This window comes from Equus przewalskii, chromosome 2 (assembly GCF_037783145.1).
Source record: "Equus przewalskii isolate Varuska chromosome 2, EquPr2, whole genome shotgun sequence".
Classification (NCBI taxonomy): domain Eukaryota; kingdom Metazoa; phylum Chordata; class Mammalia; order Perissodactyla; family Equidae; genus Equus; species Equus przewalskii.
Genome location: NC_091832.1, coordinates 32,814,114 through 32,827,264, shown reverse-complemented (window position 1 = coordinate 32,827,264; position 13,151 = coordinate 32,814,114). Strand labels below are relative to the sequence as shown.

The 13,151-nt window shown below is 60.9% G+C and overlaps 1 protein-coding gene across 50 annotated transcripts in view; it reads right to left on the bottom strand.

The window, feature by feature from the left end:
* Positions 1 to 480: 480 nt before the first annotated feature.
* Positions 481 to 13,151, bottom strand: part of RAP1GAP (RAP1 GTPase activating protein) — a 65,554-nt gene continuing 52,883 nt past the window's right edge. For 7 of the 50 annotated variants that reach the window (XR_011534493.1, XR_011534425.1, XR_011534494.1 and 4 more), the window contains 12 exons: positions 12,803 to 12,874; positions 12,098 to 12,184; positions 11,517 to 11,654; positions 9,501 to 9,632; positions 7,608 to 7,685; positions 6,539 to 6,648; positions 5,458 to 5,613; positions 3,760 to 3,883; positions 2,688 to 2,790; positions 2,208 to 2,342; positions 1,880 to 1,921; positions 481 to 1,508 (listed from right to left, as the gene is read on the bottom strand). Coding sequence is in view for 28 of the 50 variants with exons in the window: in XM_070599115.1 (XP_070455216.1) it covers positions 1,913 to 1,921; positions 2,208 to 2,311; positions 2,688 to 2,790; positions 3,760 to 3,883; positions 5,458 to 5,613; positions 6,539 to 6,648; positions 7,608 to 7,685; positions 9,501 to 9,632; positions 11,517 to 11,654; positions 12,098 to 12,184; positions 12,803 to 12,874 (1,113 nt within the window). In the remaining 22 variants the exon portion in view is untranslated. The remainder of the gene's footprint in view (positions 1,509 to 1,879; positions 1,922 to 2,207; positions 2,343 to 2,687; positions 2,791 to 3,759; positions 3,884 to 5,457; positions 5,614 to 6,538; positions 6,649 to 7,607; positions 7,686 to 9,500; positions 9,633 to 11,516; positions 11,655 to 12,097; positions 12,185 to 12,802; positions 12,875 to 13,151) is intronic. The other 43 variants (XM_070599189.1, XM_070599210.1, XM_070599195.1 and 40 more) reach the window with 14 other exon arrangements.

Below are 13,151 nucleotides of genomic sequence, written 5' to 3'. Positions count from 1 at the left end.
TTGGGCAGCACAAGAAAGGGGAAGGAAGCTGATCATTGAGCACCCACTGGGCTCCAGACACTGAGCGGGGTGTTTGACATGAGCCAGCTCAATGGATCCTCACACAAACCCTTTAGAGAGGCACTATTGCTCCCGCTTTACAGAAGTAGACACTGAGGCTCAGAGAAGTCTGTTAAGTTTCTCAAGGCCACCCAGCTGGTAAGAGATGGTGGCCAGACTCAAAGCTAGGTCGGCGTGACTTCAAAGCCACGTTCTTGCCCCGGTGGAAAAGGGGAACAGGGTGGAGGACGGGGCAGCACCTTGGGGAGAAGCCACGACTGGTGGTCACAGAGCCCGTGTTTTGGCCTTGGAGGTGCACCCAGGCCCAGCAGCTCTGATGGGGGGCAGGTGGACTGGCTTTCCCCCTCCACCATGGCGTCACTGAGACTGTCCGGGGTCAAGCTGGGCAGGGGTCACACAATGCCAGGCCCAACCACGGAGTACAATAGCGATAAATAGAATTTATTTTGTACAACTGTTACCGACGTACACACAGCCACGGGGGCTTCCAAAATAGGTGTTGGGGCCGGAAGGCTGGCCTCTGGCATAGAGCCTAAAAAGTGTGGACAGACACACACAAGGATGTGGACTCACAGCAGCTGGGCCTGGCTGCCCCCTCCATGGGGAGTGGCACGAAGGTGGGGCCTGTAACTCTAGGCCAGCTGAGACCCCTCGGCCTGGCGCCCGGGAGTGTGGGATGGCAGGGGTAAAGCTGGGTGCTGGCTAAGGAGCCAGGTGGGTCCGCCTTCCCCCGAGAGGGGGTCACTCGTCTGTCACGTGGAGGCAGTGGGCAGGGCATAGGCAGATCTGTGGTAGAGCTTGAGGGTCCAGGAGGGCAACGGGCACAGCCAGCTCCCTGCCCCTCAGCCCACCTGGGGCCGCAGGGACCCCTAGAAGCAGGGTAGGGGGATGGGAAGCCCCTGGGAGGTCAATCCCCCATTCTGGGGCAGGAGCATGAAATCACAGTCTTCAGTGACCTCTGAAATAATCTTGTCCATTAGCAGAGGCACCCAGAGAGGGAGAGTGACATGCCCAGAGTCACAGCAGAACCCAAATCAGAAGCCAGGACTCGGGACTCCCAGCCCAGTGCTCATTCCACCACACCTCACACCCTCCTGCCTCCATAGTAGGCTCTGTGTGCATTGAGTATCTCAATCTCCCCTTCCCATCTTGCCCCGCCTGTGTCCAGGGGGGCACCCACGGGTGAGGGAGGAGGAGGGCCCAGGGTGGCAGCGAGCCAGGCCTGGAGTCCTGCTTCAACTGACCACTCCCTGCCCCAGCCGGGCCCCCCAGCCGGAGAGGAGGGGATGACGCCCGCAGCTTCCCTGCTCCCTGGTCTGGACGGCTCCGCCCCGCAGAGACAGCCCAGACGGGGGCCAAGAGGAGAGCTGGGGAGGCAGGGGCAGCACACAGGTCCCATCTGCCCGGACTGGACACCGCATCTTCCCCTTGTGCTTCTGTGGCCTCGTCTGCAGGGTGAAGAGATGGAGACACTATGGAGCGGGAGGACAGAGGCGGGAGGGCCCCCTGGGAGCTCCAGGCTCTGGGTCTTTCCATCCCACAGGGAACCCCCCAGACTCCTCCCTCCCAACAATTCCCAGTCCCTTTCAGGCTCCATCAGATCCCCCCAGGCACTCATGGACAGAAGAGACGCAGCCTCTATCAGCCTCGTCGTACAGAACAGAGGCCCAGGGCCACCTCGCCTCTGAGTGGCAGAGGATTCAAACCTAGACACATGGCTCCCATCCCAGAGAGGTGACAAAGGAACCCTACCCCCCCCGCCCACTCCCACCCCTCAGCCTCTCCAACGCCCAAACAAGAGCTGAGGGCTGGGTCTGACCTGCTCAGTGTCACCTTCAGAGGGGGAGCCTGGCTAACAGCCCTGTGCAGACAGAGAACGGCGGCAAGGCAGGTGATGGGACAGACGAGGACATGGGGCAGGAGAGACAGGCAGGCAGAAATCACTGGCTGTGCCCAGGCTGAACGAGCCCACCCTCTCCAGGCCTAGGGGGACCTCTTGGTCCAGCCCCCACCCCTGGTCCCCTTCATGCCTCTCCCCAACAGGTATCCCCCTCCCAGCTGGGGCTTCCCCAGGGCCAGCCTCCAGGCTGTCCATCCCGCCCTGGCCAGTGCCCCCCATTCACCCCCTCCCCCATGGCTGCACATACCAGCTGGGGCACATGCTGTTCAGACGCTTCCAGCTGGATCTTTATCTCGGGACATGCAGGGTCCCCCGACTTGCCGGCGTCTGGGTGGGGTGACCTCGAGGGGCCTGGGGAGGGGGGCAGGAGGGAGCCACCTCACTGGCCGCGGGGGGGCACCAGGGAGACGGGGGCATGGATGGGTGGTCGGCATCGATGCTCCCCAAACCCGCCAAGCCCCCGCCCTCAGGGAATCCCACCCTTAACTCCCTTCTTAACCCCCTGATCATCCTCCAAGACCTTTCCAGAAGCAACCAGCCCTCCAAGCCACCCAACCACCTTAGGCTGGATGATGACCCGCCCACTGGCCCCTGAGTCGGGGCAGCCTCATCACATATCCACCAGCTAGGGCACGAGAACTGGTCTCGACCCTCTGTGCCCAGCCCTGTCCCCTCCCACCACAAGAGCGGCCCTGCTTGGCGGGGGAAGCTGCCCTTGGCCTGGTACCTGGGGAGCTGCCCCCACTCGTAGTGCTGACGCTGTCCTCCAGCCAGGTGCTGTAGATGAAGGAGTCTCGCTTGTGGGGCGTCCCCGAGGACGAGACACTCTCCTGGGGATGGGAGGGGGAGGAGAGAGAAAGGGAGGCTAGCCCTCGTCCATGGCACTGGCTTGGCTCCTCGCCCCTTCCACACACCCCCACAATCCACAACCCCCCACCCTTGGCCCCCTGCAAAGAGGAAGGGGGCCCGGCAGTATCTGCCCCAGGGAGACCACAGGGGGACAGAGTGGGAACGGACACAGACCCAGGCACACATCACCTGCTCCCATTTATTCATTCAACAAATGTTCACTGATATTCTCCTGGGCCGAGCCCCCGAGACAAATCAGTCCCGGGCCGGCCCTCAGAGAGCCCGGAGTCTAGGAGGTGAAGCGGGCTGTGAAGGGACTACGATAATTCTAGACTCCGAGCCCCACAGGGCAGGCCCTCGGTGGTCACTGGCCCCTGCAGCACCTCCGGCAAGGAGCAGGTACCCACTGGAGGCTTGTTGAGTGAAGAATGACAAAAGGATGCTCCGGGCACAGTCCAGGGGTCTGTGCGAACATATGGGGGATTCCTAACCTACCCCGGGACCAGGGGACCAGGGAAGGTCTTGAGGAGGAGGTGGCGTGAGGCTAGCAGGATCAGAAGGAGTCAGGGAGACAGAGGGGGAGGGAGGGGGCGGGGAGAGTGTTCCAGGCAGAGGAAAAGGCAGGCACAAAGGCCCGGAGGTGGAATAAGCCTGGTAGGTTTGAGGGACTGCAAGGGAGCACAGATTGGCTGAAAGAGTAAGAGACGAGGGTGGGGAGAAAGGGAGGGAGAGAGGGGGATCTTCGATGGTCTCAGGGATTGGGCTCTCTCTGAGGGGCACTGGGGAGCCATGGAAGGCTTCAGAATAGGGGAGGGTTAGTCTGCATTACTCTTTTGGGCTGGATCCCCCGATCACATCTCAGCCATCCCCAGGCTCGTGCTTCCACCCAGAGGACCCAAGAGCCCCCGCTTCAGGCTGTTGTGGAGTACCCCACTCCCTGGGCCTCTCACCAGGCCTGTGTCGTCCCCGTCCACACCCTCCGTCTCCTCCACCACGCTGGCGAAGCTGCTGGCACTGGACGAGGAGCGGGAGAAATCCTTCAGCACCTCTGCCCTCTGGGCTGCTGTCTCCGCTCTGCCACAGACAGCGTCCATCAGCTGGCATCCGCCCTGGGCACCTCCCGGGCCATGCCCCCAGACCCCGGCCCTCCCGGCCCAGGGAGGCCCCACCTGCAGCCAGCCAAGTGCCCCTCTGGCCCCATCACCGCCCCCTGGGCCTCTGAGCCTCCCCATTGGCATGTCTTTCTGTGTACAGGGATCTGGTCATGTCCCCCCCCTGCTCAAACCCTCTCGAGCCTCCTCACTGCCCCAGATACCGTCCCATTCCCTTGGCTTGCTGTTCAGTAATAACGACTGTTAACAACAACACTGCCGTCCAGGGCACGTGTGCCAGGCGCCGGGCTGAGTGCTCTCTCCCGAGGCATCTCACCACCATCATTATTAGGCCCATCTTGCAGATGAGGAGCCACGGAGGCAGAGAGAGGGTGGACATGCGCCCAAGGTCACCCAGCCGTAGGTAGGAGAACAGGGGTTTGGAGCCCAGCCCTCCAACTCCGCGGTCTACTTTTAACCCACGGTTTTGTTCTGTGCTCAGGACCTGTGCATCTCCTTCCAGGAATCTCACTCCTCTCAAATCCCAGAAAGCAAATTCATCTTTCAAAAATCAGCCAAGGGCCCTCTACTCAAAGAGGTCCTTCCTGACTCCTCCTCCCAGTGGGAGGCCCCCTCCTGCTCGGGGTCCTGCATGCCTGTCTCCCCCAGCCCCTGCTGCCCTCTCCTGCATCTCTGCTCCCCCGCCTGACTCTCCAGCCCAGGTTCTCTCAACCCGCCCCAGAGCCAGCCCAGAGAGGACCCAGCCACCAGTGCTGAAGGGAGGGCGGCCCCCTCGCTGGCCTCTCTGCTTCGTTCTGGGCCCCGCCCTCAGCTCCTTCACATGCTGAGCACAGTCAGCTTTTTAAAGCATCATTCTCCTCAACTAAAATCTTCCAAAGGCTCCTTGTGGCACTTAGGACAAAATTCAAAGTTCTCACAGGGTCTCCAAAGCCACGCTCTACTCCCTGCCCATCCTTCCAACCTCATCCCCTCCACCACCAGCACGATGGCTGCCCAGGCCCAGGCCCTCACTCCCTAGACTCCAACCACACCACTCTTTCTAGCCTTTGAGCATACCTCAGGGCCTTTGCACTTGCTGTGCTTCTTAGCTGGAACCCTCTTCCTGCCGCCATGCCAGTCCTAGCCAGGCTGACTCCTCACTCAGCCCTCCATCCAAACTTCACCTCTTTGTAAGTGTCTTCCCTGAGCAGCCATCTAACTCCCCCAACCCTGTCATTCTTCATTGCATCCCCTGCTTTATTTTCCTTCCATGATTGCTATCTGGGAAGAGCTTATGCTACACTGGACCGTCAGCTCCGGGGAGCAGGGGCCATGTATGCCCAGTTCACTGCTGCATCCCAGAGCACGGCGAGGGGCCTGGCATGCATAGAGCGCTCAGTGAGTGTGTGTCAGAGGAGGCCCTGTGAAAGAGCCCAGGCCCCCAGCCACCATAGTGTGGCAGCATCGATGCTCCTGGGCAGCCCCAGGCCCAGGCCGGTGGTGGAAAGTGTGAGCACCCCACCCAAGCCCCCCGCTCGGCATGGCCCGAGCCCTAACCTGTTCTTGGTCGTGGGCATCTCTGGGGAGCTCTGAGCGGATGAGGTCTCCGACTTGGGCTCCTGGGAGACGTGTCCGCTGTCTGGGGTCTTCTGGCCAGCTGGGGGGCTCTCCCTGCGGGGCACACGGGGGCAGCGGGGGGACTCAGCACTGGGCCTGGCATCGAGGGTAGAACGAGGCCCAGGTGGTGAGAGGAGGTCGTAGGCACCTCCTGCCTCGTTCCCATAACCCCACATGCTCAGAGGCCAACCCCGACGCAGGCCCCGGGCTCCGGGTCAAGGAGGGGCCCCTATATAGGACAGGGCACCACCCAGGTCCTCCTCTCCATGGGAGAGGACACAACTGTCCCCTGTTACGGACAAGGAAACTGGAGTCCAGAGATGGCAGGGAACCTGCCCAGAGACGCACAACTAGGATATGGCAAAGCCAAGACTTGAGCCCAGGATTTGCAGGACTCTGGGCTCTCGTGGCCCTGAGGATGGTGCCAGCTCCATTCCCGAGGCCTTCCCACGGCGCCCACAATCCTGCTTCACATGCATTGCACTGCACCCCCGCAGCAGCCCACGCCGCTAGTCGTGTTTTTATCCTGATTTTTTACATTGGCACAGTGAGGGTCAGAGAGGTACGGTGACTTTCTGTAGGTCACACAGCCCCAGTGTGGTGGAGACAGGATTTACAACTCAGGACTATTTGCTGCTTCCCAGGGTCTCCCCTGCTGCTAATATGGCATGCTGCTTGTACCCTATTTCCACAGATGTGCTCATAGACCCCCACAGACCAGGGGGGCTGTGTGACCTGGGCAACCCCTGAGCCCTCTGACCTAGAGCATCTTGATGTGCAAGGTGTGACCCCCCAGGAAGCCAACAGGACAGCTGAGTGGATGAGAGTGGCTCCTGTTAGGTGACGAGCCGGCCCTAGTGCCCGCACACAGCAGGGACTTGCTCGTACAGCTGTCGCCGGCGGGGGACGGAGGGGCAGGAGGGTGGGCGCTCCCTCCTACCCGCTTTGCTTCACCGCTGAGTGGGGGTCCGGGAGGGGCCAGAGGAGACAGGGCCTTTCCCGCCCGCTCTGCTGCACCCACCTTTTCTCCTGCACTTCCTGGATGTTCTCGATGCCGATGGCACTGCTGCGGCGGGAGCCGAACGGGCCCGACTTCTTCCTCGTGGGGCTCTTCCCGGGGACGATCAGCGACTGCAGGAAGAGGCCCCAGCTCACTGCCCACCTGCCCCGGGAGCCTCACCATCCCCCACATGCAACCCTGGGGCCCTGCTGCCCCGGGCCCTGAAGCACAGGCACGAGCAGAAAGAAGGAGAGAAAATGTCCATATCCAGAGACAGCCGTGGTTCACAGCGAGGGAGACAAGCCCAGAGAGGGCAAGGCCCCCACCGAGAATGCACAGCAGGGCTGGGCCTGGGATGTTAGCCTAGGAGAAGGGCAGGGTCCCCAGGGGCCTGAGCAGCCACTCTGGGCTGGGATGGGAGGAGGCCAAGTCCTCAGAATGGCTAGCTCCTCTCTGCCCCCCAGGGTTTCACAGGACCCACAGCCCAAGGGCAGTGGAGAGAGTGTGGGCGTGGCTACCCGAGCCCCTGCCCCATGCCAGGCCCACCCCACCTCGGAGTCTCCAAACTGGATGTGGAGGTTCTGGCCCAGCAGTTGAAAGATGCCCCCCAGTTTCTACACGCGAGGGTGGGATGCCCCAGGCACCAGAAGCATGCCCCCAGCTTCTCTGGGGAGGTAGGAAGGGGGCCCCAGGGAGGCATGGAGGGGCAGGAACCCCCAGGCCAGGTCATAGTGGGGACAGGGAGTCAGGGCAGAGGAGAGGGATGGTGCTCCAGGCAGAATCGGCGATATTGGGGGATGTGCGGCTGGACAGAGGGTCTTTGGGTACCAGATCCTGGCAGGGACTGGGCAGGGTTCGGGGGCCAGAGCAGGGCCAGAAGCCCCTGGTGGGGAGCACTGGCTCTGGCACGATGCCAGGCCCCAAAACAGGTGCTGAGCGCCATCAGAGCTGCCGGCACTCCCTCCTGCACGGCCCTGCGCCTGCCCCAGGGGGAGCGGGCAACGTCCCCAATATGGCCTCCGTCCCGACAGCGAGCAGAGAACAGTGCGTGCAGGCAGCCTCCAGAGCCGGCGGCCCCGCAGACGACAACCTCTTCCACGGTTCCTATGCCTATGGCACTGCCCCGGCGTCCGAATCTACTCGCGCTTTTCCCAGGAATAAGCAATGACTGGCAAGCAGCAGAAGGCGGGGGCAGAGAGAGACAGACAGACACAGAGAGAGTCAGAGAGAGAGAGATGGCGGGAGGGGGAGACACAGTGAGACAGGGAAGGAGGGAAAGACAGACAGACAGACACAGAGATGGGAAGAAAGGGGGGACAAAAAGGAAAAAGCAAGGACAGAAGAGTGGGAGAGAGGAGCAGAGGGAGGGAGACGACATGGACCCACGGGAAGAAGAAACAGAACCGTGCAAGAAGGGAGCGAGGGGCCAAGGAGGAGGGGAGAGAAAGGGAAGGAAAGACGAGCAGAGGGGAGAGAGAAAGGGAGCGAAACAGAGAGGGGAGAGTTGTGCAAAAACAAAAACAGAGATGGGTTGGTTACTGCCGTGGTGGGTGCTGCCAGCCTGGCCCTGTCCCCGGGGCCCCTCTACAGCCCCCCTCAGGAGGCCTGGCCACCAGGTGGGGGAGGAAGGGAGTGGCTGGTAAATCTGGGTTGGTCGGGGTGGGCCTGCTTCTCCAATGACAACGGACTTGGTGACTGCTGGACAGCAGAGGACCTGCCTTGCTCCCCTGGCCAGAACAGACCATGGAGTAGGGATTGAGTGGGGTCCCTCCCACCATGTGACAGCCTCACAGCACTGAGCACAAGGCTTGGCATGCAGCAGACAGTCCATAAATGATGGATAGATGGGTGGATGGATGATGGATGGACAGACGATGGATGGATGGATGGATGGAAGGAAGGAAGACGGATGGATGGAGAAGGGGGAACAGAGCAGTGGGTGTAGCACTGGAGGTGGCCGCTAGGCAGCAGAAAGCAGATAGGCCCACAATGCAAGGGCTATCCATCCTGGGTGCCCAGCATACCCCCTGAGTATTAGCAGCAGAATCCCATGGAGACTGGTAGACAGTAAGTGATCACACAGTAGGTGCTCACTCAGGAGATGCTGACACAGAAGCCCAGTTCCTGACACATAGTAGGTAGCCACAACCACAGAGGCTCTGGTGCACAGTAGGTGCTTACGCAGCAGCCTAGGGCCAGGCACACAGTAGGAGGTATTCACGCAGCTCACTTCCAGACACATAATGAGCATTCCCTGACATCCAGGGCTTAGCACACACAATGTGCTCATTCAGCAGCCCATTTCCTGACATATAGTAGGTTCTTACATAGCAGCTCAGGGCTGGGCACACAGTAGGCACTTACAGAGTTGTCCACACAGTAGCCCAGGACCTGACGAACAATAGGTGCTCACAGAAACTCAGGGGCAGGCCCACAAGAGATGCTCACAGAGTACATGTCCACACAGCAACCCAGGTCCTGACACACAGTAGGTGCTCACACAGCAGGCCAAGTCCTGACACACAGTAGGTACCCACCAGCATCTCAAAGCCAGGCACACAGAAGGTGCTCACATAGAAATCCAGGTCCCGATACACAGTGCGTGCCCATGGCCTGACACACAGTAGGTGCTCCCAGAAACTCAAGGACTGACAGTAGGTACTCACACAGCAGCCCCAAACCCAGCACATGACAGACAGTAGGTACTCAATCAGGAATGTGATATAGAGGCTGCCCCAGCGCTGAGCCACAGAAAGTCACACCTGCATAAGAGGCCAGGAGGAAGGGAGGGCCGAGGAGCTGAGGAGGGAGCTGCAGGCTCTCAGCTCCCCGGTGTCATGGCCTGGGCACTTGACATGGACAGCAGCGGCTAGACTGAGTCTAGAGCCTAGGATCGGCCTTTGGACAGCAGGGCAATGGGGGGAGGCAGGGCCAGGCCTCAGAGGCAGGGGAGAGCGGAGGGCCCCCAAGGGAGGGCACTCACTATTCCGGCTGCTTTGGCCAGGTCAGGGTTGTTGGGTGCGAAGCTCCCGCTGTGGCTGGTGGACACGGTGTTGGGCTTCTTGTTGCTGAGGCCCATGGCATCCATGGACTGGCTCCGGCTCCGGATGACTCGCTGTAAGGGCAGGGGTGGGGTGGAGGAGGTACAGGTTTCATAAGACCCAGCCCCTTGGGGAAACCCAGGACTCCAGGCATCTGGTCCTTCCCCACCAATGCCACTCTGGGTGACCCCAGAAAGTCCCTTCCCGTGAGGCCACACAAGAGTCAGGTCCACATGCTGCAAAGGGTAGTTTGGGCCTTGGTTCTGACACCAACTTGCTGGGTGACCTTGGGCAAGCCACTTCACCCCTCTGAGCCTCTCATGTGGTGCTGTAAGGACTGCAGAAGATACTGGGTCATGATCAAAAGTGTGCACAGAGAGCCCTCCAGAAACCTCGGCTTCTTCCTCTTAGGGTCTCTTGGAGCTTTCTTTCTTTCCCTTTTTTTCTTTCCCTCCCTCCATCCCTTGCTTTTTCAGCCAGTCTATACCGACTGCTTCCTATGGGGCCAGGCACCTTCCACTGGCTCTCTCGCTCAATACCCCCTATAAGGGAGGCACCACTCCCACACCCACTTCACACGGGATGGAGCTGAAGCAGAGGTGAGTGTGGAGGTCACATGCCAAACCCAAACCCTAAACTGTGGGCTCTGCTGCCGCTGAGAAATTCTCTGACCTAATCCGGGTCCACCGTCCAGCACCCACCAGGGGTGGGCGCACTGGAGCCCTCCCTCACATAACACACCCCAGACCCATGTCCACCCCACCCAGGCCCTGTCTCCAGTGGGCAGAGGCAGGGCCCTCCTCAAACCTCCTTCTCAAAGACGGTCTGTTCACCTCGGTCCAGGGCAGGCCTGGGCAGCCACGCGAACCCCCTTAGGCGAACCCATGTCTCCAGCTTTGTGGCCTGCCCTGGGGTCAGGGTGAGGCCCAACCAGCCTGGCTGGACGCCTGGAGGATGGGCAGTCCTCCTCCTCTGGGCGGAGGAGACTGTGGCAAAGAAGCGACTGCCTGGGGACCTGCAGCCTGGGGAGTCCAGGCCCTATGTAGGGGGACGAGAAGTTCCCTCCTCCTCTGCCCCTCCCTTTGGACAGCAGTTGCTGAGGTAGATGGGCAAGGTTTCACGTTTTGCTCTTTAACTTATATTGCACTAGTCTGACTGCTTTACAAATGATTCTCAACAATTGTATGGGGTAAGTGGCCATGACCCTGCCCAACGGATAAAGAAACTGAGGCTCCGAGAAGGCTCAAGCTGGTAAGTGGCAGAGCTGGGATTTGAACCCAGGGAGCCTGTGTTCTTAATACTAAGCTAAACCAGAGACAGCCAGGGTGGGTCACACGAGTCTGAGGTCACACAGGCCAGGTCCCTCTCCTATGGGTGCTCTGTTCATCCCCTTCCTAGACCTCTGTTCTTTTCCCTTGGTCAGGACAGAGGCCTCTCTTCTCTGCCGGCTGACCTGGCAGCCACCACCCTCGGCACCAGAGGCACCTTGTTGCCACCCAGAAAGCTCCAAGCTTCAGCAGACCCACACAGACTCCGCCCCCAAGCCTAGGCCCCGCCTCCAACCATTAACTCCTCCCCAAGCCGGAGCCCCAACTTTACACTCCCAACCGCAAGCTCTACCCCAGGCACAGACCACATCCCCAGTCTACGCCCACCCTAAACCCTAGGACAACCCTGAGGCTCTCCATCACCCAGACTCTACACCAGGCACGCGCCCGCCTGGCCCGTGCTCACACCTGGGTCTATTAACCCCACCCCCGGGCCCACGCCAAGCCGCGCCCCCTCCACCTCCAATGTGAGTCAGCCCCTAGCCACACCCCCTCGCCTTGTCCCTGTCCCCACCCCTGGCTCCACCCCGACCCACGCCCCCACTCCACTTTCAAGCGAGCCCGCCCCTAGCCACACCCCGCACTTTACGTCCCTGTCCCTCCGGGCTCAGGTAGACCCAGGCCCTTCACCTTGAAAGACTCGAAGAAGCCGCCGCCACCGCCGCCGTTCTCCATCTTGTCCTCGTCGCCGCCCAGGCCCATCATGGACTGGCTGTGGATGTGTAGTTCCTCATAGAGCGTCTCCAGGAGGGCAGCCCGTGTCCGCTCCTGTGGGCCGGGCCGGCAGGAGAGACCCCGGGGATCAGCCCTTCATCCCACAGTGCGAATCCCAGGCACCTTCTCTGAGTGCGTGGGGGGTGGGCCTGGGCCCCCGAAGACCACGCCGGCTTACCCCAGGCCCCTCGGCAGCTCAAGCAGCCCCCAGGGCTCCTCACGGCCCCTCCAAGATCTGGCTTCCTGTCCCTACCCCCCACCCCCAACCATTCTCTCCCTCCCCCACAGTGTCCTCTGTGCTGGCCTGTCCACCCTCGAGCCCCTCCTGAGCATTCCTCACACGGCCCTAGAAATGCCCACTTCCTCTCGCCTGGCCCAAGGCCCACCCATCCGTAAATCCGTCCTCCCCCAGACAGCCCTCCCTGGGGCCAAGGTCTGAAGGTGGGTTTTCCCTCCCCAGGGGCAGGGCTGAAATAACAGGCGGGGGCCATCCTTACCTCCAGTTTGGCAAACTTCTCTGCCTTGTAGCAAGCATATTCAGCATTGATCAACTTTGTCAGCAAAAATTCCTGGAACTCAGGCCCCTGGGAGCCCCCAGTAGTGGAAGAGAAGAGAAAGGGGGGTCAGGTGAACACAGAGACTGGGGCTCTGGGGCTGGAGCTCCTGAGCCACGCCCTGCTGGGGTCTGGGGGTGGCCTTCTTCCCTCCCAGAAGGGCAGCTCCTGGCTCAGCTCCCCAGCTCAGGCACCTCTGAGGGCCCCTATGCCCTTCATGGCTGCCCACCCCTCGGGAGAACAGACCCCACAGATGTAGGGGGCTGGGTTGGGGTCTCCTACTGCCTCAGTCTGGGGGAAAGCTGAAGCCAAGCCTGGAAGTGTGGCTCCTGGGAGGCAAGGGAGACATGTGCCCCTCCCCAGACATTTCAGAAGAAAGAAGACTGTAATTGTCAAAAAGAATAGAAATGAGGAAAGGCCACAGAGTCTGCTATGAAAAATGTAAAATGATAATAGAGTTTGTTCTGACTTTGTAAATAAAGGGCACAGTTTTTATCAAGATGAACAGAAAAGCCAGGTTAGGAGAGCCCAGCTGCCCCGGCACACAGTAGGACTTCAGGACCTTGTACGGCAAAATGTGTGCCCCCCTCGGCCCCAACCCATTTAGTCCTGCTCTGCCCATGGCCGGGGCTGGGAGCTGCCCCTTACCTTCCTGAACACAGCGGGGTCCGGGAGTGGGGGCCCGAAGAAGGGCACGTCGTCTCTCGCGGTGACGGAGACCTGGAAGGCAGGGCAGCAGTGCCTGTGGAGCCCCCACACCAGCCAGAAACCCCTAATTCACCTCCCTGTCCTGCCCTACGCTGGGCACCGGGCCTGCCGCTTGGTGGGGAAGGCTCGGTGACTGCTGACTGGGCGAGGGAACCCCAGGATCTCAGCTCCTCCATCCTTGGTCCTGAATTTGAGTGGTGGGAAGGGGTGGGGATCTCAGGAGTCATCGAGGATGAAGGCAGAGGTGGCTAAAGAGTGGAGGAGGATGACCAGCCTCTTTTGGGGGGGA